General features: G+C 38.7%; 1 protein-coding gene across 3 annotated transcripts in view; it reads left to right on the top strand.

Moving 5' to 3' along the window:
• Positions 1 to 25,952, top strand: part of DACH2 (dachshund family transcription factor 2) — a 303,620-nt gene that overhangs the window by 266,024 nt on the left and 11,644 nt on the right. For 2 of the 3 annotated variants that reach the window (XM_054214014.1, XM_054214011.1), the window contains 3 exons: positions 19,156 to 19,301; positions 19,828 to 19,975; positions 23,431 to 23,574. In XM_054214014.1, coding sequence (XP_054069989.1) covers positions 19,156 to 19,301; positions 19,828 to 19,975; positions 23,431 to 23,574 — 438 coding nt within the window. The remainder of the gene's footprint in view (positions 1 to 19,155; positions 19,302 to 19,827; positions 19,976 to 23,430; positions 23,575 to 25,952) is intronic. The other variant, XM_054214012.1, reaches the window with a different exon arrangement.

Here is a 25,952-nt window from a genome sequence, read left to right as displayed (position 1 = left end):
AATCTCCAAGGTCAGAAACCTGTTCAATTTCGGTGTGGGGTGGTTTTTTTTAAATGATTTATTCTTTTTAAATAAGTGCCACACCCCAACAAAAATTTTAAAACTGTTACTAACTTCTAAATAAGTTAAAATCTAAGTAAGTAAAATCCAAGAGGCATCATGCAGATTGGGTATGTCAGGAATAGAAACTGTTGCTTTCAGAAATTCTGATTTTTTTCCAATAGAGGCATGCAGTTCCCAGGCCTGCTGTACAACTGTTTGTTTACATGCCTTGGCTCAATATTTTCTGGCAATTTTTCATGCTGCATGTGCAAGTCTGGTGTGTAACCAAAGGTGGTGCATCATCCGTGCTCTTGTAGGAGTTGGTCCTGGCCATACAAGCCAGGTGAGGTACATCCGTGCCATCCCGCCCTTTCTCAAGTAGTTTATTTGTAATTGCATTGCAAAATCACATCTCGTAGAAAGCCCCATGGCATAGGCCAGTTAGCTCTTAAGAGCAGTTGCCACTGAATCATTTGGATGGACTTAACCCTGAACCAAGGTTTCTTATGTCATGGTAGAAACTGTGAATCAAATTTTCTTCTCATGTAAATTTGAAGTAAGTGCTTGGAGTCAGTGGAAGCCCTCTGCGTTGCTTCCTAGTAAGATCAGAAGCTATACATTGAAGGTATTCAGCATTGCTCCATGAGTACTTTAAATTATGTTGTAATTACAGTCAATTGATTTCCCTTTGGAAGCTTGCCTTTAGATGGGCATGGTCTGGCAAGCTTCTCAGGCAGTTAACAAGCAAATAAAAACCCCAGCAGCCCCCTCCCCATGCTGCCATAAAGAGGTCTATTCCGAAAGTTATGTGGAGCTGTGGAGAGCAGTCGTTCTGCTTCGAGCATGCCCTTGCGTGCAGCATTAGCCTTCACCTTTCTTTCTCTGTTACTGGAGGAAGTAACTGATAGTGATCGACATGATTTCCTGGGCATAGTACATTCAGATTTTTATTATGATATTACCAGGACGTATGTTTGTGGAAAGAAGATATATATATATCTATGTTTAGCCTCAGAATATAAACTCTGTAGAAATAGTATATTACCTGCATGAAACTGAAAATATGGGCAACATAGTGTGCGGGAATTGGGCCCAGCTTTGCTTACAAATCAGCTTGATGATGAGGCTGCAAAAGTTATATTTTAGCTGCTTTCACACACTGAATTTATTAGCTTCTTGAAATTGATTTTGGATGCCTTTCATTTGCCATTGGGCTGAAGTCAAAAGCAAAACGATGATATACCACATTTTGCTCACTCATCTTTTTATTGCTCAACTATTGTTATTGAGCAAAAGACATTCAGTGTGTTTCCCAAAGGAGACAGAAAGCACATTTCATTTTCTTTTTAATTGACGGAAGTTTAACTGAATGCAAGTCCTGCGATCCTCAACTTCAATATCGAGGTGGCAGTTGTAAAGTAGTAGAGAGGATGGGGACTGGGATTCAGTTTAGCTCAGGGCTGAGAGCAGAAGCCAGAAGGGCTGTCAAACTTTGTACTGTTTTATTTGCTTGGAAGGAACGGTGCAAAGCTAATATCGATGCAGCGCTATGAAAGTGTTCAAGTAGTTATCTCTGGGAAGGTAATGTGAACTCAGCAGTATCATTGCTTTGATCTTTGGTTAAAGTCTTACAAAACTAGATTGCTGTTTGATTGACAACCTTGTCAGAGAGTGAATGAAGACTGACACTCTAATATTGAAAACGCAGCGTTTACAAAACTTAAAGCCTGAGTTTTCTCATGACACTGCTTCTTTTGTGGAAGACTGAATTTCACATTTATTTTTAAATAAGTGTATACCCTGCTGTGTGCAGCTAAAACTTATGATTTTTAGACTGCTGGCTCACAAGCACTTCTTACCCTACTATTTGATGCAGATGTGTTTATAGCAACAATACTGTCATAATGAATTTGAAGAAGTTGTTGTTGAAGGAGTTGTTGTTTGAAGGCTTGAACGTGATGGTATTTATCACAACTCAATACCAAATAATGATTGATCCGACATGTGGGTGATCACCGCAGAGGTGGCAGGTTGCAGCTTGACTTGGGTAGTGTATCTGGCAGTTTCTGAGTGGGTCTGATACAAGGGTTAAAGGGTTTGAAACATATAATCCTGTCTTGAGGGACTGTCTTCAGCTATTGCTTATTCCTTGAATTATCCTCCTTAATACCCTCAGGTGAACAGAGGCTACTAACCGGGAGAGTTAATTTGTGGCATAGACTTCTCCTTTCATGCCAGTAATCTTTTTAACTGCCAGCCCTCTTCCACTCATACCTTATTTAGATATCATACCAGTTTTAGATATCCTGAGTTTGAAGTCTACCTTATCTTCTCTGCCACTTAGTCAGATTTTTCAGGCAGGCCTGGGCAGCCAGCTCTCAGTGGCGCTGCTTGAGCAGGGCATTGGACAAGATGACGTCCAGACGTCCCTTCCAACCTCAACCATTCTGTGGTTCTGGTCATCTCCCAAATGATATTCTGGTCTCCTGTCATAGCCTTGATGCAGTCACTTGCCATCAAACTTGTCTTTCTGCATTGGGAGGTCTCTGTCTTGGTTGTGTGGGTGCAGTTGCTTCCAGCCCCTGTGTCCAACCTGCCAGTTAGCACCAGGGCAGGCTCTTCTCCGACTTCACCCTGGGGGTGAAGCCTTGAGATGTCACCTACCTGTGCTCTCTCCATCAAAGGCTGCACTCTGAAGTGTACTTTTCCACGCTTTCCTCAATTTCTTTAAATCGGACAAGATAATGTATTTTGTTCAGCTAGCAAAAAAAAAAAGGGGGGCCTTAAACAACTCCCATTCCTATTTTTATGACAAATGACATTAACTGCCATGATTTAAGTAATGGGTAAGAATGAACCAGATTGTGTCTATTTCCACATCAAAATACCTTAAGCAAGGAAATGTCTCCCCAAAATAATAATCCTTATATCATCCAGAGGTGTTAGTGAGGAGACTCTATTTATATGATGCAGTTTAAAAACAGGCATCCAAAAGATTTTCACAGAAGGGGCTGATGAACTATAGGGCGTGGGAACTACTCAAATTGGCTTTACTGTCAAAGCCAGTGATTTCTGAGGCTACATCATCAGTTTTTCCTGACCTTCCAACTCTCAATTTACTTCAGTATTGCTAAATTCTGAATGCAGTTCTTTCCTTACCTCTTAGGTCATGTATGTCTTACATGAAAATGCGCGTGTGTATAGCATTAAATATCTATAGAAATATGCATAAACACTTGCAAAACGATATGTATGCAATACAATATCATATCTTTATCCACTAAAGTATCCTTTATGAAAAACTATTAATTAAAAGCCAAGATTAAAGCCACTTTCATCAGCAATGCAGCTTTGCTGAATAAACCTACATTTGGCCATATTTTCAAAGTGGACGTGTATAAGTCACAAGAATAATTACCATTTCATCATTTGAAGTCTGCGAATGAGTGATTTCAGAATGAAAAGCATATGTAGCTGTGCTTATTATGCAGAATAAATTATTTTCAAACCCCACATTTATATCAGTGCATTTTTTATTGTGTGGAAAATGCACATCCACAAAAAAGTTATGATCACCTACATTTTGCTGTAAACGTTTTTAAAATATATATCTGAAATTCCTTTTGGAAATGTCTACAGTCTGCTTCCATGTTGCAACACATATGGTAAGAAAATCTTGCTTGCAAGCCAGTGACTGTTTTTAAACAGTTTTCAAAATTGCACTGAATAACAGCTCATGTACAAAAATCAGTATTTTTTGCATTTTATAACAAGCAGCTTAACTTTTTCTAAGCTATGACAGATTTCTCCCTAGGTAATTTTTAGTGTAATAATAGGATTAGTTTAGCTGTCCCTATTTTTTTGTGTCCACATAGGCACTGGTGGTATATTAGGAATACTTCTGAGTCATTCCAGTTCTGTCTTACTCCATTCTTTAGTCTTTAGAGGCCTCTGTGGACATAAAGGTTATCACTGTTGAAGGCTTTGTTCTGTTCTGTTCTGTCTTTTTTTTTTTTTTCCTTCCTCTCACTGCATGTTACATGTGTGCACATGACACATAACATAGATATTTAGGACCCAGTTCTGTTGCTATGATTTTGATAAGGCATTTCTGGAACTTGTTGTATTTCAATTAAGATTTACAGCTCTCCTTTTGCCTCAAACCTCGTTTTTAAAGGCCAGAAGAGAAAAGAAACCCCAAACCATAAACAAGTTAAGTGAAATATCCATAGTGCCTTCAGTTAATGGTATTTCCTTAAAGCAGATAAGTTACTGAGCCCCCTTTTAAAACAAGAGTGTTAATTTACTGTTTCCTTTCATCTGTTGAAATAATTACTTTTCTTTTTTGCCTTCAATAGTTTGTTCTGGTCGTTAACATTTCTGTAAAATTAAGTTTGAAAGGTGCTTTTAATGTTCGGATAGACTGCAGTGCACATTTGACTGTTAAAATCAACCTACTTAAGGCAGAACTAATGTTTAACACTCGCAGCTATTTGAAGTAGTTCACTGCCCAGTTTAATGGTGCTGCCGAGGGCAATGGTCACATTACTTGCTATTATATTTTGGGGGGGTTGTTATGCTGGCAATAAAGACAATCCATGATATTTCTAAAGACATTGGCTTAGATCTTAAAGACATCATTTTTCTACTAACAAGCTATGAACTGTAATTTCTTGGAGAGAAGTGGGCAAGAAGCACTAACCCCTGTTCTTGGCCATGGACTCCATTTAGGAGCTGTAGTTGCATGCTGCAGTGTTAATGTGGAACGAATTTTCCTGGAAGCGCTGTTGAAAAAGACATAATCAAGCTGTATAAAACCCACGGTGATGGTCAACTGCACTGGGAGAAATGATCTTATATAATAGGAATTGGATTTTTAATTTTGTATGGTATCAAGACAGTTTTAAGACATCTGCACTAGTAGGTGAAGAGTGACCCTGGGTAGCTCAGCCTGGCCTGGTGGAAGCTTGGCGCAGGAGGTGGGAGAGGCACAGTGTGGAGACAACTTGGCTGTTGCACTGTGAACCATCTCAGCTGTGGTCATAACCTGACCGATAGCTTCTGTTTCATAGCATTTTTTTGGTGAATTTGGCTGGTTTGGTTGCTACGAAAATAGATGGTTCTGTCATGCACTGGTTGTGGTATAAAAATGTTCCTCCAACCTGACACTGAGAGTAGACCTTCCCAATGGCCGAATTCACCTTAAGCCATTCTTAATCCATTAACATTTCCTTAATCTGAGGATTTCCGATTGTAGGTCAAATAAGATTATTTATGGGAATCATCAGGCAAATACTACAGAAGAAAATGTAACTGGTTCTTTATGTAGTGGAGTTGATGGAAACTTTGCTGAAGTCTTCAGCAAGTCCAATGGGAAACGTGTAGTGTAGGACTGCCCCAAGTAACCCACAGCTGAATGAGTGAATAGAGCATAATCATCATATCTATTCCTATGCAAGGTCACAAATTTATAAGAAAACGACTGCTTTTTCTTCTTTGATAAGCAGGACCAGACGGAGAGTTTAAAGATTAAACAATACATCTTCATCCAGAAAAAAATGTGTATATATTTACTGAATGGTGAGTAAAATTTTCCCCTTGGCTAGTCTAGTGCAATTTTACAGCTTCAACAATGCTGAATGGATGTTATTGAGAAGTGAATTTGGCTCATTCTTTTTATGCTTTTAATAAATACCCAAGGGAAAGGCAGTTGTTCAAGGAAAATGAAATACAAATAAACATAGAATTTATTCTCAGTAGGCATTCTGGGGAACTCGGAGCTTGAGTTTTATGCCATGGTTTTTTTCCTGGTACTTGCAAGCAAAACTAAAATATTCATATAAGCTGTCAGTTCTCTAAAGTGAATTCATCCTTTTTAAAAAATAAAACTAAATATAGATTCAGTGGATAGCACAGAAACAATGTGAATCATAACAAATGACATTTCTGCTCCAAAGTACGTCATTGTAATGGACCATATTATTCTGGACTGTGGATACAGATGATTTTTTTTTTTCACAGCATCCTGTAACAATTCTTGAGACACAACCGTGCACAAAACATTATTTGTAATTATAGCTGTTTGCCATTTTTATCTGCTCCATGCTTATCTCTCATTTGATTGATAATCCATGTATTTTAAGCTAAGGAAGGCTCTTCATGCTGCCACTTAATAAAAGTTATCAGTTTTTACAACCTAAATTTCAGGACAACATTGACATTTTTTGTTTGAAGGAAAAAAAAAGATTTAGTTGCTTCACTGTGCATTTTTTCACATAGATTCCTAGGGTGCCATGGAGAAATACAGTCAGTGGAGAATGTTTATTGGTATAAAGAAGAATTTAGAGTATGGATTTCATTGCAGATTAATCATTGCCCAAACTTTCAAATAGTCCTTCAAAAAAATCTGTGATTCCCCGAGTAGTGTCCTGTGGAGGGTCAGAGACACCTTTTTTGGATCCACAATTATTTTGGTTACCAATTCCTTAATTATTATTTTTTATTATTATTATTATTAATGTATTTATTTATTTATTTCTGACATTCTGACTTTGGAAAAAAAAACTAGTCACATGTTCTAATACTTGTGGGTTTAAACAAATCATATAAAGAGACTTTTAATGGTTCTAGACTGCATATCTAACTTAGATGTCTTTGTCACAAACAGTGCAAATTGGTTGTAAGTCAGTATTTACTACTAGAGAGTATAAATCCAGACATTATACATCATAAAAGCAAGAACATATTTTACTGTTTGAGAATGACTGAGCTACAAAGGTTCCACAGAACCTGAACAGAGATTGACTCTTGAAAAACATGTCTTTTATTTCATTTCTTGGAGGATATGTGGTAAAATACCTTTCCAGGTAAGGTTCATGGTTCATTAATATTTTATCCACTGATTGTTTTTCATCAGCTACCAACTTGCATGTTTGCATAAACAACCCATAAATACCTTCGTCACCAGCTTCATCACCTTGGGTTGCAGTAACCTTTGTGAAGACTTTAGAGCTCGAATGGCAGTTTGTACAGCATCAATACCTTTCAGAATTTTACAAAACTGGCTGATTAAATCTGATTTTAAGTACTACTTTCAGTCTCGAACCCTGCCTTTTTAATAATCAATTAAAACATTATTTCATTGTGTTTATTCAGCGTGTATAAAGCACTGCTTGACATGTATTAGACCTTACATAGCAGTACACAGCTGTAGCCCATCCAGCATTTTCCAAATGAGTTTGCACAAGGAATAAAAGATTACCATCTGAGCAACACTGGAGGGAGACAAGAGCAGACAAAAGGCAGTTAAGCGCTACAAAAAAAGAAAAGACCCTGTTGAGAGAGAAATTTCTGAGCAAATGCCTCAATTTCACAGGGAGATACTGTAGCAGGCAATGTACATTGATTTTAGCACATGAAGTACATTGCATTTGGGATTCATTAAGCTTCATTTTGTGCACTATCATGAATGGGTGTGTCAGCTACTCTCTCAAGTAATGCACAGTTTCAAGGCAAGGAGGTAGAATAAGCCAAAGTGAAAATATAATGTGCCCCAGAAAGAGAGTAAGCCAGTTTTAAAAGGAAAATGCTTTAGTTGCTAAAAGCCATAAGTCACAGTAGCAATAATCAAAACCTAAACATTTTTAGAGGATTTTGTGCTTATAGAGTTTTTAATACGACTTACAAACATCAATGAGTTCATGGTCCTAGGTGACCTGGTGGAAATCCCACTAGAAGGACCAATGGACTAATGGGGTGCAGAGCCTTATTTCTGTAATTTGGAAGAAAATATGCAGACAAATGTTTGATACTTTTTAGTTAGTCAATTTTTTACTGAATATGGGCAAGGTATTTTTGGTTTTGGTCATGGTTGGTTTTTCAACTTTTGTATTTGCAGTGGGAGGGTGCTTAAGATGGTGCTGTTTTCTCTCCCCTCTGTTTTTCTTTGTGAGCCAGCGGCAGAGCTCGCTGTGGCACTTCACTGCCTCTCCAGCCATCAGCTGCCAAATCTAGAAGCCACAGAAAGCAGCAGGTCCATGAGGCTGGATTTTTCAGCCATCCACCAAATCCAAGGCTGTTTTGAAATCTGTTTGCAAATGTGTCAGAGGTCTGAAGTACTGGGTTTCTGTGTAATTTTTTTGTATTTTGTTTTTAGTTGAGAAGCATGTAACTCCAAGAGATTGATCAAAAAATCTGTTCAGTAGATTTTATTTAGAAAGGATGATGCCAGTGGCATTGCTTGTCTTCAATCTACTAGAAATTTTAGTGATCTAGAGGCAAAAGGTTCATGAAGAGTCTCAAAACATTCCTAGAGTGATTGGTTTGCAATCTCAAATCAATGAAAGAATGGGGTTGTACATACACGTGGCTGTAGAAGACAAAAAAAATAATCTTCGTTTCCTCAGTGCTCCAGCTTTTGTGCTTTGGCGCCAGCAGAGATTACACTGTTATTAATGAAATTAGCCTAAGCAACAGGGCTTTACTGCCAAACTTTGCTGTATGCCGCATTCTCTATCAGAGCATAACTTTCTGCATTTTGCTGGTTCAGGGTGACGGCACAGGTGCTGGAAGTCTTGGGCAGAGTTGACCAGTTGCTGGGAATTGTACTCCTACACTGTACTAGTAACCTGCTAGAGGAAAACAGGACGCTGGAATTAGCCTTTTGTGGTTTAAATATCTAATTTTACACTTTTTTTGGAAGTGAGGGTTTGTCTCCGATATGTACTGGGAGTCATCACTGCGAAGGAGGTGGTCACTGAAGAGGTGCTCCACCTGTAAGGTGGGAGGCTTGGAGCCCGTGGCAGCCCAGCTTCCCGCCTCCCCAGCAGCCAAACCCCATGCTCGGGCTGATCTGGAGGAGGAATACAGTAGATTAATGTCAGATAGCAGCTGCTTTCTGCAGGAAGTTTTCCTCTTTCTTTCCTCTCCCCAGTATTTGATCTTTTAAAAGAGCTCAGGATAAGTGACAGCAGTAGACTTAACAGTTATTAGGTTGCAAAGTAGTGGATGTGGACTACTTGGTGGTTAGCTTACATTTATACTGTGATCGCAGCTGCCATTTGGGTCAGAAAGAGTTTTCCCTTTTGATAGATTGGCTGTGTGCTAGGAAAACTTGTCTTTCCCCAGAGCATCATGTAATTATTTGGTGGCAAAGAGTCCTGCTACGTTGCTATGGACATGTGGCTCTCCACAACGAGAGCTGCTGTAATGCTGATATATGTGACTCTAATCATTCTGTCACTAAGATGTAATATCGATACGCCAGGACAACATTTCTATCAGAGGGCCTATTACTTGTCCTCTTAGTGGAAGTGGGGAGGAGGACTGGGATAAGCCAAATTCTGACCATTTCTTAGCCCAAGAGAGGCTCAGTTGCATTAGGGTTCAGTTCTGTAACCTCTAATACCTGTGGGAGGTACTGGCACTATCTGAACGGCGGCACTTAGGAGTGCGGCTGCACGCCGCAGGCTGGCGAAGCCCTGGGTAGGAGATGGGTGCACCTCTTGCACCCTCTTTTGTGCAGGACCCTGGCTGCTGGGGCAGGAGCCATGTGGGCAGGAGGCGGGGATGCCGCAGCCCCCGGCCCTCTGCCCCTGCTGCGGGACTGCACGGGGGCTGCATGCGGCGAGGGAGGGTCGAGGGGCTGGGGTACGGTTCTTTTCTGTGGAAGACTACAACAGGGCTGTGCCAGGAATCATGCTGGTAACAGCTACAGCACAGAACTGCTACTCACCTGTAGAATTAAAAAGGGATGAATTTGTCATGCTTTGGATTATCAGGGTTTATGAAATCAATGTGTAACTGAACTGAATTCAAATGCTAGGATATATAAGCAGAGTACTTCTTTCTTGACAACTGAAGAATTCATAATTCATTCAGAAGGAAACTTTTAAGGTGATCATCTTTCTGGGTCTATTTTCCTGTTAAGGCAATCGTATTTCTCCTAGCGATCAGTTTTGAAACTTGTCTTATTTCTACAGTGCAGAAATCCTGCTGGTGAACATCCCCCAATTGCACTCGTAATTATTTCTGATTAAAAGTGCCCTAGCCTGACAGCACCAGGGAAATTAATAGGAGAAGCTTTCTACAAGTTTTAGAAGATGAGCAAAGACATACTCCCTCTTAAAATTATTTAAGCAGGTGCTGTGGGAAGCCATTGCTTTTATAAGGCTCTTCAGATGTTTACAGCAAAACATTTTTTCCCAGTGATTGAATTTTTCGAAGTACTAAAATACCACGGAGAAATATGTTTCCCACCAGTTTTATGGCTCCCTGGGTGCATTCTATACAAACCTTGTATCTGCCTGGACACAAACACTCTATTGCAAAAAGATATCTTGCCATTTTAACAAGCTATACTGCTTTGAAAGGATACACTGCATCACCAGTGGGAGCATCAGTACCTTAAGAGTAATACTTCTGTAAGGGTACTATTTTATTAAAGCAGACCTCAGTAATTTGTTCCTGACTGTTATACACCCTTATTTTATTAAAGGTATTTTACATCTGTGGAGGAGATTACTACCACTCCTATTTTCTCCACTGCTTGGCTTTAATGGATGGTGTGGAATATAATATTTATTAAGCTTAAGCAGGGGAGGACATAATAGCAGAATTGTCCTTTATAACCTATTTTACACAGTTGTAAAATAAACCTTAATAAAGCAGGAATAATTACCCAGGAATATCCAGGAAATGGAGTACTCTGCCTGCTTCAAATATTTGGAAGACTTAACTGCTAGTTATACATGTACTTTAAGAAATTGAATTTAACAGTAATAATATTGATATTAGTTTGATACTATTTTAAAATATATTGCGATGAATTCTTTTGTGTCATAATTACTATGTTAGCATAAATCATACAATATGTAACTATAATCTCTAGATAGTATTAACTGTGTATAATCCTACAGAAGACAAACACATTACAAAAATATTTATACTTACTAACTTTGAGGTTTAGGGTTCATTTACCTTATTCTGATGGCACCCAGAGCCCCGCAGCTGGCTCCCTGGCTACCAGTCAGTTCTGCTGGTGATCACTAAACTTTGATGGCAGGGAATAACAGCATTCCTTATTGGTCAATTCTGTATGCCTTTAGCTCTGCTTAGGGCCAGAGAGGACTTGTGTTACTGCCTGGGCCCCAGAAGGCAAGGAGTGTCTTGATTCCAGCCTGGGTTTGTCTGAGATTAGGAACATGGACTTTGGGAAAGGGAACAATGCCATTTTGAGCATGGAGTATATGCTTTGCACGCACCTAGCACAGCTGACATTTGAATAGTTCCCTGGACCGGGAAGACAGCTTCAAAAAAGCCTTTCCTGGTGGGCACATTTGCAGCCTTAGCAGGCAGGTGGAGTCTTCAGGTGCAAAATGGGAACACAAGCATGTGTGCCATGCTGGCGAAAATTTGGTCCCAGTGATCACAGCTCTCTGGAAGCATTTATATCCTTGTGTGGGTTTTGTGAATAGGAAAAATGGAATCTTTTTAATGAGAGCTGTTTCAAATTATGGGTTATACTACCAAATACTGCAATAAAGGGAGTAGATGATGAAAATTGTTTAAAAGCACATTGTATATTTTTATTACAATGAGTGGGACATGAAAGAGATTGCCTAGCTGTGGAGACACGGAAGGCCTTTTTTTAGATACACCATTTTGCTTGTCAGTTCTTGAGTACTGCATTTACGGACGCACATGGCGTCAGCAGAGCTTGCCCGCGACAGTGCGCCTCACCCTCCAGGCAGACCTGTGTTGGTGGCTTTTGCAGGCAGCTGCCAGCTTGTGCTGCCCATTCTGCAAGTTATTCCAACTGGGAGCTACCTCCTGTCCAGAAGCCATGTAGCCGCAGCTAGCAGGGAGCTGGGATGGAGTTACTACCCTTCTCCCTCTCCCTCCGTTCCGGGTCCCCCATGCACGGTTGCTGGTTACACACTAAAGCATGGTTTATTAATCTGAACATGATGCTCACTAATGGCAGTTGTGTTTGGCCAGGAGCCGGCTAGCCTGTGCTGCCTGGGGACGTGGCAGAGCAGGCACAATTCTGCCTGCGAGGGGACCTCGCCGTCTGCATGGTGGGGACTGACATTCTCCAGCCAGCTCTGGCTGCCTGTGCCGGTGGGATAACCGTTCCGTTAACAGACATTTCTTCAGCTTGAACACCATAACCCTCTTCCTGTTTATCCTCATCACATCCAGCCCGTGTTTCTTCACCTTTCTAATGCAGTAATTTTACTGTTTATCATACTGCTTCTTGGATAGCTTTGTTTTTCTGTTTCTTGTATGATTTCTCTTCTTGGTGGCAGTCACTGAAACCTGTCTCAAAGGAAAAAAGGGAAGGATTTTGTATTAAGGACCCAACACTGCTTTGCAAGCAACTGATTTCTGATCAGGTATTCCAGAAGGACTGGGAAAGCAATTCCTGTCTTCCCCCTTCCTTCCTGATTTCTTCCTCCTGTTGTCCTATTTATTTTTTTTTCATAAATTAATATTGTGCAAATGATTTGGACTAAAGTTATTACATTAATTATCCAAACTGACATTTTTTTCAGTGTGTGAAAGGACAGGGTGGTATGTAAAATAGATGCACCAAGAACACCTACAGTATGACAACAAGTAGCAGGGTAATTGCTGAAAATGAAGTCTTTTCTGCTATCCCTTCCCTTCAACATCTGTTGTTCCATATGGAGTCATAAATATTTGCAACAAAATAGTTGAAGAAATAATCTCAACATTAATAGGGGAAAGCTGAATTCGCCAAGAAAATTGAAGAATCTTTTTTTTTTCTTGGCAAGTTCCTCCTACCCATCCTCATCTGACAGTCTAAAATCTCTGTAGAATAGTCAGACTACAGTGATGCTTAAAAATCACCATTGAAAAAACCTTTGTGAATGTTAATAGGAGAGTTAGCTGAGAAAAATTTTATAACTTCTTGATAATGGCCATGAGGACGATTTTGTTTGTTTTGTTTCATTTTCCTCCTTTCGTCTGTGCCGCAGTAATTTTATTACTAGCCTTTTATTGAATAGTTCGCTTTTTCACTTTTTCTCTGTTGTCAGTAGAAATAATGCTTCTTGTCGTTGTGGGGAAAACCAAGGTTCTATTACTAGCTGAAAGTAACTAGTTACTTTAAGTTGCCATATGGAAAATGCAGATCGATAGTACTTAGCTTCTATGTAAATTAAAAGCAACTTAAAGCACAGAACAACTTTAAATGTTTTGGAATCCAGATTACCAAAAGCGGCCTGAGGAGCAGCTCATAGGAGAAAGCGGGTATAACAGTAACACAGAGAAACTGAAAATTTTACATAATTGTTGTGAATATAAAATATAGCATTTGTGTAAGGCTTTTTATATATTTATTAGTAGCTTTAATTATAGTTCTCCTTAATGAACAGAATTTAACCAGGTGACATCAGTTGTATTTGTTTTTCTTAATCTGTACATATTGAACTTTAGACTGAAGTTACTTGCAATGAAACACTCAGTTCTGATGTCTAGCTAGTGAATTACTGCAGTTCTCAATTAAATTTTTTATAATTGAAAACCTAGTATCTCATCTAACTTGGGTCCTTTTTTTTAAGGTTAGAATTAATAAAATATTTTCAGGTGTTTTTACCGTCAGTACCATGTGAACATCAGAGTATATTGTAAATATGTTGAAGTTATAAATAGGTATAATTTTCTCTGTTATTAATGAGAGTACATTGGTGAAAATGTCAAAGCTGTATAATTATGCACCTCTTGATAAAGAGTGCACAGATAAAGACAATTTGTAAACTGTAATTTCAGACTTTTCTAGTGAAATTTTCATTTCTCTGCTTTTTGCTTCCTTCTCCTATTCAAACCCTAAGTGCCTGCTTCATGACGTCCTTCAGGAAAACACACCCTCATCATTCCTGAGGAAGGTCTAAGGAAAGGTGGTGAATGCACGGCTTGCACAGTTTGCTTTCTCTTTTTTTGCTACTCCAAATACTCAGTTTTTCTTAAGCTAGCACATTGCTCTACATGGAACAGACATGGTCTACGTTTTCCCCTCTGTTGAAAGCAACAAAAAGGTTTTATTAAACACTTCTTCAGGACAAAATCGATTGATCTCGGAGTGCATAGGTGAGAACCAGCTTGGATGCGGATACCGTGAAGCGGAACATAGTTGATGGTACTGTTTTGTGATAGTTTCCAAAGCTTTATAAGGCAGCCTGGAAATGTATATATAATGATTAGATGCTATTGTTAAAATGAAGTTTCTTTATGGCAAAGCTCAGTAGAGAAAAATGCTTGTGTGCTAGAGAGTTGTATCAGTCATTTGGAAATGAAATAAAGTCTGATTTAAAGCTAGTGCGCTGGATTAATCAGCTACTCCCCAGTTGCATTCATTGACCCTGTTCATTCAGGGCCTGTAATTAAGAAAAAGAGCAGTGGCTTGAAATTTGGCATTTGAATCACAAGGTTAAAGCAGTAAATTTCTAAGTCTGATTGGTGCCAGGTTAGGAGGAGGTATCTCTTTTCTCACTGATGGAGTGCACAGCTCCTGTAAGAGAAGCAGTGAGTGAGGGAGAAAAAGGTAGGCAGAGGTTTACGGAGGATTTTCAGAGTTATTAAAACACTGAAGATGGATAACCCTGTCCTTGCAGACTTACAGATATAAAATATTTGAAATAAACAGTGCTTCAGATTACAGGTTTTCATACTTAACCTTACTGTAAAAGAAAAAAAATTCTACTAGTTTCTAGTTAAGCAACACAGAAGTTGCCAAGGTTTAAAATGAAAATAAGAAATTTCACTTTTTTGAAAAACTACTTTTTGCAGTCAAAAATTAGAATTCGGGCCCTAATTCTATCAAAACACCCATGTTTGGACACCGCTGCCTATCAGTGTTGTCGTGAAGTAGGTGTGTAACCGGAAGTTGAGGGACCTTTTGCCGCTATAAAGATATATTGGTTCAGATGATTCTGTAAGATCTTTGGACAAATAATACTATTTCAACTGAAAATGTGTCATCTTACTTTCAGAGATGAGTAGCACATACAACTCAGCTGGTGTTGCAGATCCTCAGTTTCATTTTATTAAACGTCAAAAAGGTCCATTAGAGCGTCTAGGCTGTTCTTTTGTAACTATGGACCATTAAATGTAATCCCCATCACTCAGATATGAAACTCAAAGAATTATAATTGCAATAAACCATTTTAGTCCTTAGGTTTCTAAATTGTATGCCACAGACAGGCAGGGAAAAGGAGTGACCCAGCTGCCATCTATGTTCAAAACCATCATATTAATGCTGGCTGAAGGCTTTCTGAGATCAAATGCCTTGGTTACTAACTAACAGATTAATAACTATAAATTTCGTATAAATTGTTACTCTCCTCTCCATATGCCACATATTTATTTTATGCAAGAGGGTTTTTTTTTATAAACTATTTGAGGTGAGGATTACATATAACGCTTATACATGCAGATAGATAAAGTGTTGAAGCGTATGTGAAGAAATAACTTGGTGGTCTGACCAGTGTTAGCCAATATGGAAATTGTAGCTTTAATATTTCTACCTTGTTTTGAGAGGGATGTGACATGTCAAGTGTATCAGGTATATGAATGATGGATTTAAAAACGTGCCTTCTGAAAGAATATAAACCAGCTGGCAAATAAAATTGCCTGTTGGTTTGGGCCATGCACTGTCGTGCAGGGAGCAATTCGTGTTCCTCGCGTTCCCAGTGCTGCGTTTAGTCCGTAGGTTGATGCTTCATTTTCCAATCCCCATTTCTGCAACTTAGGCAGAAGACAGGAGATGAAATACTTTAGTATATTTAATTAAGAACAAGAAACTTTCTAGCAGATTTCCATGTGCTTTCCAGGGATAATATTCCATTCATTGTTAGTGTTTACCGTGTATTTCTTTTCTCTGCAATGTAATTCTTGCTTTCGTCTATTCATCTGGATGCCAGCTAGAAATCAAAATAAAAAGACTGCACACTAAATGGATTCATGAATGCTATTATAAAGCATGGCAGGTTTAACAAACAAGCTCGATAAAAGTTACCACTTTGCTTCAATAAATAGAAACGTTGTTTGTGTCCTTGGTTAGATTGTAGTTGCCCTAGCTTTATTTCTTGCTTATTCTGTTGTACTATAAGTGTGAGTGCAGATTTTAGCATTTATATTTTTAGTGTTCTTTAAAATCAAAATGCTTAAATCAACATCTTTTTTCTATTAAAGAAATGCATTTGATACAATCCACAAAAAATGCTTCCAACACGTGCTATTTTTAATCGCTTTACCAATTATGATTTCTCCAGTCTAGCTAATAAATTTCTGCCTAACTGTGCACTTATTCAGAATATGGGCAAGATGTAGACACCATTCAGATGTGAAGACCTATTACAAGATTGAAATAGATTTCTAATGCATTTATCATTCATCTTTGCAGAGTGTGATTTCAATCAGAAAAAAAAATGATGAATGGTTTGACAGTTTCCACCCATATACGCTAAAACATAATATGCTGCTTCTAGTTTTCAGCTATTACAGACTTTAACATGCAATGTGACCTTGGTCTGCAAAGCATGTTTGGTTAGCACAAAAACTTAATCATAAGAAGTCATAAGTAGAATCCTTCTTCTTTACTGCCCTTTTTCTGGGACTTGGAAATTTATTGCTTCTGGGACAGGTAGGATATGAACAATGGGCCAAATAGAGTCCAGGGTTATCTCATCTGTGTGAAAACTGCTGCTGAAAATCGATGTGACCTCTGCTACACTGTCATCCCAATTCCCACCCTCTGTGTCCTATTTGTCTTTTGGTAGAAGCTTAGATCTGTGTGCTGTCTCTGTGTGTCTCTCTTGGGCCAGATTATCAAAATGAATCATCGCCTGCATACCTCTTATATTTCTATTTATTTTCCTGGTGTTGACTAGGTCTGATGAAATATGATTCTTTTTGCATTTGATCCTCACTGCAGCAAGCAGCACCTAATTTAGCTGTGTCTATCTCTTTAAAGAAGAGTAATACTATTTTGAAACTTCAATCTGCTGTACAGTAACATTACAAACCATAGACCATGCAACCTGTCTTCACAGTCAATAGTAATTTTCCTTTCGGCCAATTTAATGTTATTACTTTCATCTCCAAATAGTAGAGATTTCTAGAGATTTTAAAGCAGCTATAGTTCTGTTATGCATACGTCATGTATTACTTCCTTTATCGAATGCCACTTCTGTTTAGTCTTCTGTGACTCCATGGCTTAGATGTTATTTCTGTGTAGCATCACATGCAAACATTAATCAGTTTATTTTAAAACTCTGCCGCTAATGTAAGATATTTAAATCTAAGAAATGGTGTATCTGAATCAGCACGAACTCCATAGTCTGAGTATGTTACCGTAGTTGTGTTTTATGGGGTATTTTTTTAATGGATCATTTAAATTACATGAACAGAGCTCTAAAATGATAGCTACGAAGGGTTACTGGCTTTTGTTCTTATTAGTCGTGAAGAATCATTATGAACATGTTCCATTTAATGAACTTTCACAGTGAAAACAAAACACTCCCTAAACAGAGATTGCAAAGACTACTTGAAAACTGCTTAATGCTCCTGGTTTGTTGTCAGTCAGGGTGTTTTAGAAACAGCAAAAAGTGTTTCCTGCTCAAGAGATGCTCCTGGAGTTTGTTAAACTAGATAAGAGTACTGCTGTAGAGACACCGTGGTTTAATTTGTTGTTGTCAGATTCTTTCTCAGTTCTGGTTTGGTTTTGGTTTGGTTTTTTTTTTAATGAGAGGTAGGAGAAGGAGGCCTTTTGAATATGGCATGGTCTAATTGTAAATCCTGGCTTTAATATGACCAAGACACTTGACAAATGAAACTATCAGGACTGGCTGTGCAGTTGCCCTTAGAAAACACGTGCGTCATGAACTTACGGTTGCAAGCTTTACTAAAAAGCAATTGCTGAGAAGATATTCTCCATGATTTCTGCAAGTGCAGGAACATAATATATATAGACTGGATTTCCATGGAATATTATACAGAAATATATTTTTAACATTTCAGAGTAAAAGAAATGTACAGAGCCTGGCTTTAAAGACTGCTAGCAGATTTTGATTTTGTGTTTTTCAGCAATTAACTTGATTTTTAAAATTAATACGTGTGGAAGAAGTACTCATAGGGATATGACAGAAGAAGATACATTTACTATCCTAAAATATGTTTTAAATTATCATATTCAAAAATGCAAGTTCATTGGTGATAGTACCGATAATCACAATTTAAAGGATTTTTGAAAAATTATTACTAATGTTGTTTCTGTGCAGATACACGTCTGTACACAGCTTGATCTATAACAACATGTTCTATTTGAAACGGCGAGTGAAGGGGCAGCTGCCAGGTCCCGATTCTACAATTTGTAAGCGATCCATCAGTCTAGTTCTGTGCAGTAAATCGCAGGAGCAAGCCCTGTGCTGGAGTGCCCTCTCCTCCCCGGCCGCTCCTCTCAGCCCCCGCCACCCAGCTCTCTGTCTACCCCTGACAGAGATAATTCAGCAAAGCATTTTTGGCTGCTCCCTGTGACTAAAAGGCTGACAGTAGCAAGGTACTTGTTAAGAAAACCCGTGCTGACACGTTACTGACAAGGTGGAGCTGGTGCTAGCTAAGCAGGAGGGATGACTCAGTGGAGATTATTTACTGCTGAGTATGGGAAGGGTAACGTTGAAGGAGTAAAGAGGTGTGATACATTTCTTGATTAGAATTTTGTCAAGGTTATAGCAACAAAAAATGCACATGGCAGAATGGCAAACATGATAGAATGAAGAAAGGTCATTCAGGTTTAATGAAGTGCCTAATAATACAGTTACAATTCTGTAGTATAATTCTGTAGAATTTGACATATAATAGTCCTTACTCTTATTACAGCTACGTTACAGTCTTCAGTATATTTATTATTGTTGTGTACTGTTTTGAAAACTTCCTTTAGCAACAATCACAGCTGTCCAGACTGAAACAATGTCAATTTTACTAATGCGCTTTTATTTTGATTTCCAGGTAAACAGAATGCTAGTTTCTAGAAATTACTTTTACCTATATCTCCAGTGCTTTCTGATGTTGCTTTCAAACCTGTCTTTACAGAAGAGGTCCAAATTGCCATTCCAATAATGAAACCAACCTTAGATAAAGTCCAACTGGCTGGACAGGCCTTGCCTCCTGGATTTCCGGCGCCATTTCTTTTTGCTGATGGTCTTTCATCAGTAGAAACACTATTAACCAACATTCAGGTAAATTCTTCTCTATAGAGTCAGGCTATATGATGAGAGAGAAAATGTGTTTCTTTTTCAGTCTCTAAAAAGTTTGAGAAACTATTTTTGTATCTGCAATTCTAATTTATTTTATTTAAATGCTTAGGTTTCCACTGTCTGGCATTATCGATCGTGAAAGGGTTTCATACGTTGTCTATTTGACTTAATAGTTGGCAATAATGGTCATATTAAAATTCACCAGTCTCATTATTCCTCCTTTGCTCTCCCTGCAGTTGACCAAGGTCAGCAATGATACGGCACTCCGTTTCTAATAAACCACATCAGTAGGATGAATTAGCAAAAGCTATACTGAACGATTCTGTGCCACAGAATTGCTCATATATAACATTTATCTACTTCAAACGCCCAGTTGCATTCCAGGTCTATGGGTTCCCGCTTTTAATTTTTCTGTTTTCCTAGAGGGCGTAAAAGAAACAAATGGATGAATTTTGTCACTGCTAAAGCAAATTGATATTTTCAGCTCTTATATTTGTGTGTGTTTTAGGGCCTACTGAAGGTGGCTGTGGACAATGCGAGAGTCCAGGAGAAGCAGATACAGCAGGAAAAGAAAGAGTTAAAGATGGAGCTTTGTAGAGAGAGAGAACTACGAGAGAGCTTGGAAAGGCAACTCACAGCTGAGCTGCAAAGTAGAGGTGAGTGAATGAAAAATGGAGTTTAGATATCTATTAAATGTATAACCCTTTGGCATTTCCAGCTGGAGCTGTTGAGGACTCGGAGTTAACTGACATTCATACTTCAGTGTAATGCAGCCGTAGACTAGCACTGGTAATGAAAGATTTAAATTTAATAAAAACAGAATGAAGCACACTTTTCTGTAAGCAGACAGAACAGTGACTGAAGGATTATTTCCTGGAGGGCAATGGCCGCAGAGAGTTTTGGCTCGTTCCGTGGAGGAAAGTTGATTCAGTTTCATAGCTTTCACATGTATTATTACCACTCTGCCCGTGTATTCCCAGCCCGATTTCTTCATTTGACAGCTTTAATTTCTTTTGTTTTCTGCTATTATCCTCCAAGCATTGAGGATCAGACTTACTGTGAGAAAGATGTCTGTAATTTGGATATTTAGGTGATTTTTTTTCATTACCTTACTACTTAATCTAGCCCACATTTCTGTAGTTTAGGTGTTAGTCAGCTAGTTTTTCTTGTAGATAACTTCAGTGCAACAAAATAGATGGAACTACGAGAAGTTGTCTACCCAAGTGCAAGACCTGAAGCAAATAACCCTAGATAATTTTTTTTCCATCAGGAGAGTGAGATACAACAGCAGTCCCCACATGGGGCCTTCTAAGACAAAACCATGACTGTTTAGAAGCTTTTGATAGTAACAGGCAATTAAATTGGTAAATCTGAATTTTTCGCTGTGATATTGTAAAGGCAGTATTCTTTTTAAAGTTCAAATCTGCATCTAAAGGAGAGGAATAGTACTTCATTTGCCAAAAGCTACTTCTGGATTACATCCGTGAAATCCAAAAGATAAAACTAGATAAGACCGAAAATGTAGGTGCTAAGTGGTTCCTTTGCATTTTGAATTGAAATGAGGTGTGTAGAGCAGAGCTGTCTGCGGCACCGAGTCCTGGTAACAGGCAACAAATGGCACTTCTGAGTCGAGTTGTGAAGGGTCGGTAAATACTATTGAAGTTGTTAAATTGCAGGGGGTGTTCAGAAATGTTGCATCACCCCAGTCTAAGTGTGGATGAGACTGCTGTATTTCTATAAAGCAAAACTTACCACCCTGTAGGCAGCCAGCACACTGCACCTCCTGAGTCACACTGAAGTCAACAAAGACCATAAGCCATTGACAGACTTTGTTGGCTTCTGGCTCAAAGGAGAACTTCACCAATAATCAGTATCCTCAGTCAGTGTCGGTATCCTCAGGATTGTTTGTCTTTCAGGTCATCACCACATGCACATCTTTATTATTATTGAAAGTCAGAGATAGGTTCTTTCACATGGTTCAATTTTCGAAAGTTACGTTCTACAGATCACATTTTGACATTCATAATTTAAGTCTCTCAGAGATTTCCCATGTAATGGTATCCTTCCCCCCCGCCCCCGACTGGAGCATTCACAAATCCAGAAAGGTCTGTAAAAGTCAGTAAGAATTCAGATGAACAAGTGGTCCTGAAAAGTTATGTAAATACTGTGGATTTTCCCAGAATTTTTCCAAATTTTATTAAACTTTTAAACAATATTTTCTGATTAGAAATTCACAGGTGTCTAATATACAGGAAAAGCAAATGAAATAAAAGGAATTGCAAAATATTGCTTGTATAAATTCAACTTTCATTTTAACAATACTTGTGATCAGTATTTGCCAGAGTGTACGGACTAGCAAGCTTGACTCTGAAATAGATGGTAATTTTAAAAGGACATTTATGTTCAAGCTCAAATTCTTTTTAGTCTGTTATTTTTACCTACATTTTCTAGTGCTATTGCTTCTCCATTTATTAGATTCAGTGATGAGTCCATGGGATTAGGTACTGCTCTGTGGAACCTGCTTGGCAGAGGCAGATATTTTAGATGTAGTTCTGGCCCAAATAATGGTGAAAAATAAGGTTAAATATGGTATTAAGATGGAGTGTTTGAAAAGGAAAAATCTTAAAAGGTGCATCTTATTGCTTGAATTCATATAGGTGAGGGAATACAATCATAGCCAATGTCAGCCATTCCCAATGAAGATATAGGTCATCTGGCTACAGTTAACACTATACAGCTCTCTAGTTATAGTTTTAACTTTATTAATAATTGGATTTAAGACTGAGATTAGTCAGGAATACTTCTGTTTTCTGCCAAATCTTACACGGCTGTACCAATGGGCTGTGGATGATCTTTGTCAAGGCACTGTTTCTGCTTTCCATCTGTGAAGGAGAGAAGATGAGATGACTGTAAAGTGGATTGAGATCTAACGCAAAGCTGTACAGGAGCACTGTTACCTCTTTTAAGTCCAAACAGGCAGCTACTGTACAGTTTTATGGAGTCCTTCAGTTAGAAGAATTTGCTGATGAAGAGAATATACTTGATTTACTTACCAGGGTTACAAGCTTGTTTTCGACACGCGTTCTACCTGGGAAATTCCCTTTTAATTTCCCTCTGAGATTCTCAACATACACCCCATGCTTTTTTGTTTCTCTGTCTTTCCCTCTTTTTTTATCCCACTAGTGATGAAGTGCCAAAGTACTCACGTTACTCAGTACGTACCCCTTTTCTACGCATTTGATCTTTCATTTGAGTACGTACCCACTTCACCCAGCTTCTCAATAGCGTTACACCTGGCTTCTAGCTTGGGCAGTGGCTCTTGTTATTTCAGTTATGCTGCTTCAAAATTCATCCACCTCCAGTTTTACCAAAAAATTTACCACTTAATTCTGTGGGGTTTCACTCTGTACACCGTTGCTACTGACATTTCAGATTCTCCAACACTGCACGCAGTTAGTTTGCCTGCAGAAATAAATTTCCTTTTAGTGTTAGAAAACATAACAGAAACCGAATCTCTGACACATTCAGAAGACTTCCTCCATCCGTGAGGAGTGGTCAGGGGAGACATAATCAGTGTGTTTGGATTATCTTTCTAGATGAAGCTTCTGGAGGAGGAGGGTGCATTATAATTCTCAGCATTAAGGGAAAAGGTTAGAATGAAGGGTGAGAGTTTTATTTAATTATGAGGATGTACATTGCTGCTGTTGATAGAAATTAATTTAAGACAATGATCTGCTCAACCAAACTCTGCGGAAGTGTAGCTGGAATTTAGTCCACATTGGTGACGTCTGTGTAACGTGAACCACCGGGCAGGGTCTGAGACACTTACGTTCTGGTCAGGAGACTTAACATCCATGGGGCTGTTCAGAGCAAGAATAAGATTTTAAGATCTTTAACAAGATCTAAAGCCATTTCAGATTGTTGTTTCACTACAGGATATGACTTGGGTGGGTACTTTTGTTTTTACATCAGATTCATGCCAGATTTTAAATTTATTTTTTTTCTCGAGATAGAACTGGGCCTTTGAACATTGAACATAAACTTATTTACTGTCACCATTGGATATTAATTGTGCTTTAACAGCCATTCTTACAATATATTTACATTCCAGCAACAATTCAGAAACGCTTGAAGAAAGAAAAGAAGGCAAAGAGAAAATTGCAGGAAGCTTTGGAATTTGAATCAAAGAGAAGAGAACAAGTGGAACAGGCGCTTAAACAGGCCACATCAGGTGACGGTCTCAGGATGTTAAATGGTAATGTCTTAGTTGGCCTTTCACAGTTAGCTTAAAAATGACGTTTAATTGAGTGGGGAAAAACAGTACAAAGCAAATTCCAGAATAAAAAATGACAATCCTCTCCTGAAATAATTAAAAATCTATTTCAGGCCATGTGCTCTGGGTCATGAATTAAAAAAATAAATAACTCTGCAACTAGAGAAACAGACAGAGCGGTTTACACAGACATGACAAGAAATGCTGAATATATTACCAGAGAAATCTGTTACAGTGCCAGCTAAGACAATGTGAAATTTGGTTCCTATAAGGTTCTCTGAACTCTTCTCTCCCAGCAGATTCATTTTTAGAACTGCTGAGCTTCATTTTAAAAGCCGTTTGGCTGAAGTTTGCTCAGCCTCAGGACCTATTAAGTTTGTTAAATATGTATCAGCTTTCAGAGCTGACTAGGTTTTGAATGCTTCCCAAATATTCTTGTGAAACAAAAGCAAATCAGTTAATCTCCTAAACAGGATGATTACGTTTTGGGTAGCAGGAGGATATGCCTCTCCTTCTTAAGATGGTTCTGGCCAAAGTTTAGAGCTTTGGTTTGAATCTTTAAGACTGAACCTAGTTGAGTTTTAATTAAATTTCAGGTTCTGTAGCTACGGTTTAGTCTGTGCGTCCCTATCCCGCACTCTGTGCAGAGGCCCATGAATCAGTTACGTTCAGTCTCTGCTGAGTTTGTATGTCCTGTAGTCTTTACGTTAACTTTGTGCTGCCTGCTTTGGGCACTGCTTGCAACTGAGCCATAATAACACAAGCAGACTGCAAAACCTGCCTGAACTCCTGAATGAAAATAACGAGTTTCACTTGAGTTCTCAGTTGTGAGGGCTACCCAAACTGTTTTTTAAAGTTAGGGCAAGCCTGTCTACATGAGCTGCCATCGCAACACTCCGCAATGGACTGCGAGTTGTGATTTATCTAGAGCACCTAAGAGATACAAACTCTTTAAGTATGAGAGCAACATCTTTCAGAGGCATTCTCATCTCCTGGGTTTTATAGTCCAGCATATCACTGTAACCAGGAACTGCCTGGCTTTTCTGATGTACTGACAATGAACGGTGGTGATTCAGGCATGGATATATACAGCTTGCACTTGCACCGTGATAAGGGACAATGACCCAAGGGAGAATAGGTGGACACAGCCAGCAGAAACCTTTTCCACCGCCTCCACTGGATCAGAAAAATTCCCCGATTGGATCCCACAGACATAGCCAGCACCTTGGGATGAATGTCAGGAAAAAACTAAAATCCTGATGTTCTGTAAGGTCATTCACCCAGATTCTGCCATCGCTGGTAAGCACCTGCCACTGGCACGACAGTTAAGAGAACTCAGCAGTTCTGGAAGCCACAAATTAAAGGGTACCAACATGCCAGCAATGTGATTAACAGATCTTTACATCTGCTATTGTGGGCCTGCCTGCTAACGTTTTGATTTGCAGGCGCACTCAGGTAGTCATATATATGTTAGTGCCTGCAAGAAGCTGATATTTACATGCTAATCTGATTGCACATGCAAATCAGGTAGCTCATTAGCATCTTAATCCACAATTTAATTGCAGGTACAATTTTACGACAACAAAATGTGAAGGGCTATTCTGAATATTTTTCATTTAACTCTGACGGTCTGTCTCATTTAACAGATGCTGTTATTAGTTACAGATGACTTTGTCATTTTATGTATATACAGCACGTATTCTAAAAGGTTTGAAAAGAAAGAACTTTTTTAGATTAATAGCTCAGTGCCCTGAACTTTTTCCTTCAAAACAGGAATCTGAATAAGGGAAACCCTATGTGATAGCAGTCATGTGTAATTTTATAGGAAAAAGTTGTATATATTAAAGTATTATTTATTTGTTCATATATATGTGTAGGGCTACATATGCGTACATCGCATATATTTATTTCACTTATGCATATATTACTAAGAGATTACTCATATTACTCTTCCATGTATGGACTACAGTTTAATGGTTGCCCTACTTTGACATAGAGTTCGGTCAGGCTGTGGGGTGACCAGCAAAATGTCGCCTTTGCGATGGATACTGACACTCCAACGGAAGTGATCTGAGAAAGCAACAGTGCTTGAGAAAGTCCAGAACAGGCTCCTACACAGAAAAACTTCAAAACTGTATACACAGCTCCCTTTCAGGTGTGGTTTTTTTCCTGCGGTAATTTCTAAGGGCTGTATTATAAGGGAAGCAGATGTTTCTCCAGGATTCGAGGTGCCGTGGATTCAAATCACATACCCTTCATGTTAATCCTTGTTGGCACAAGGTGGATAATGGCATCTGCTATCATAACACCCTGGGGTGTTCCAGCCCCGCCCCCGCCCTGAAAGACTGTGCATACAGAGG

The sequence above is a fragment of the Rissa tridactyla genome, chromosome 9 (assembly GCF_028500815.1).
Source record: "Rissa tridactyla isolate bRisTri1 chromosome 9, bRisTri1.patW.cur.20221130, whole genome shotgun sequence".
Classification (NCBI taxonomy): Eukaryota; Metazoa; Chordata; class Aves; order Charadriiformes; family Laridae; genus Rissa; species Rissa tridactyla.
The sequence above is the reverse complement of the archived record's forward strand: the minus strand, read 5'-3'. Positions and strand labels throughout refer to the sequence as shown.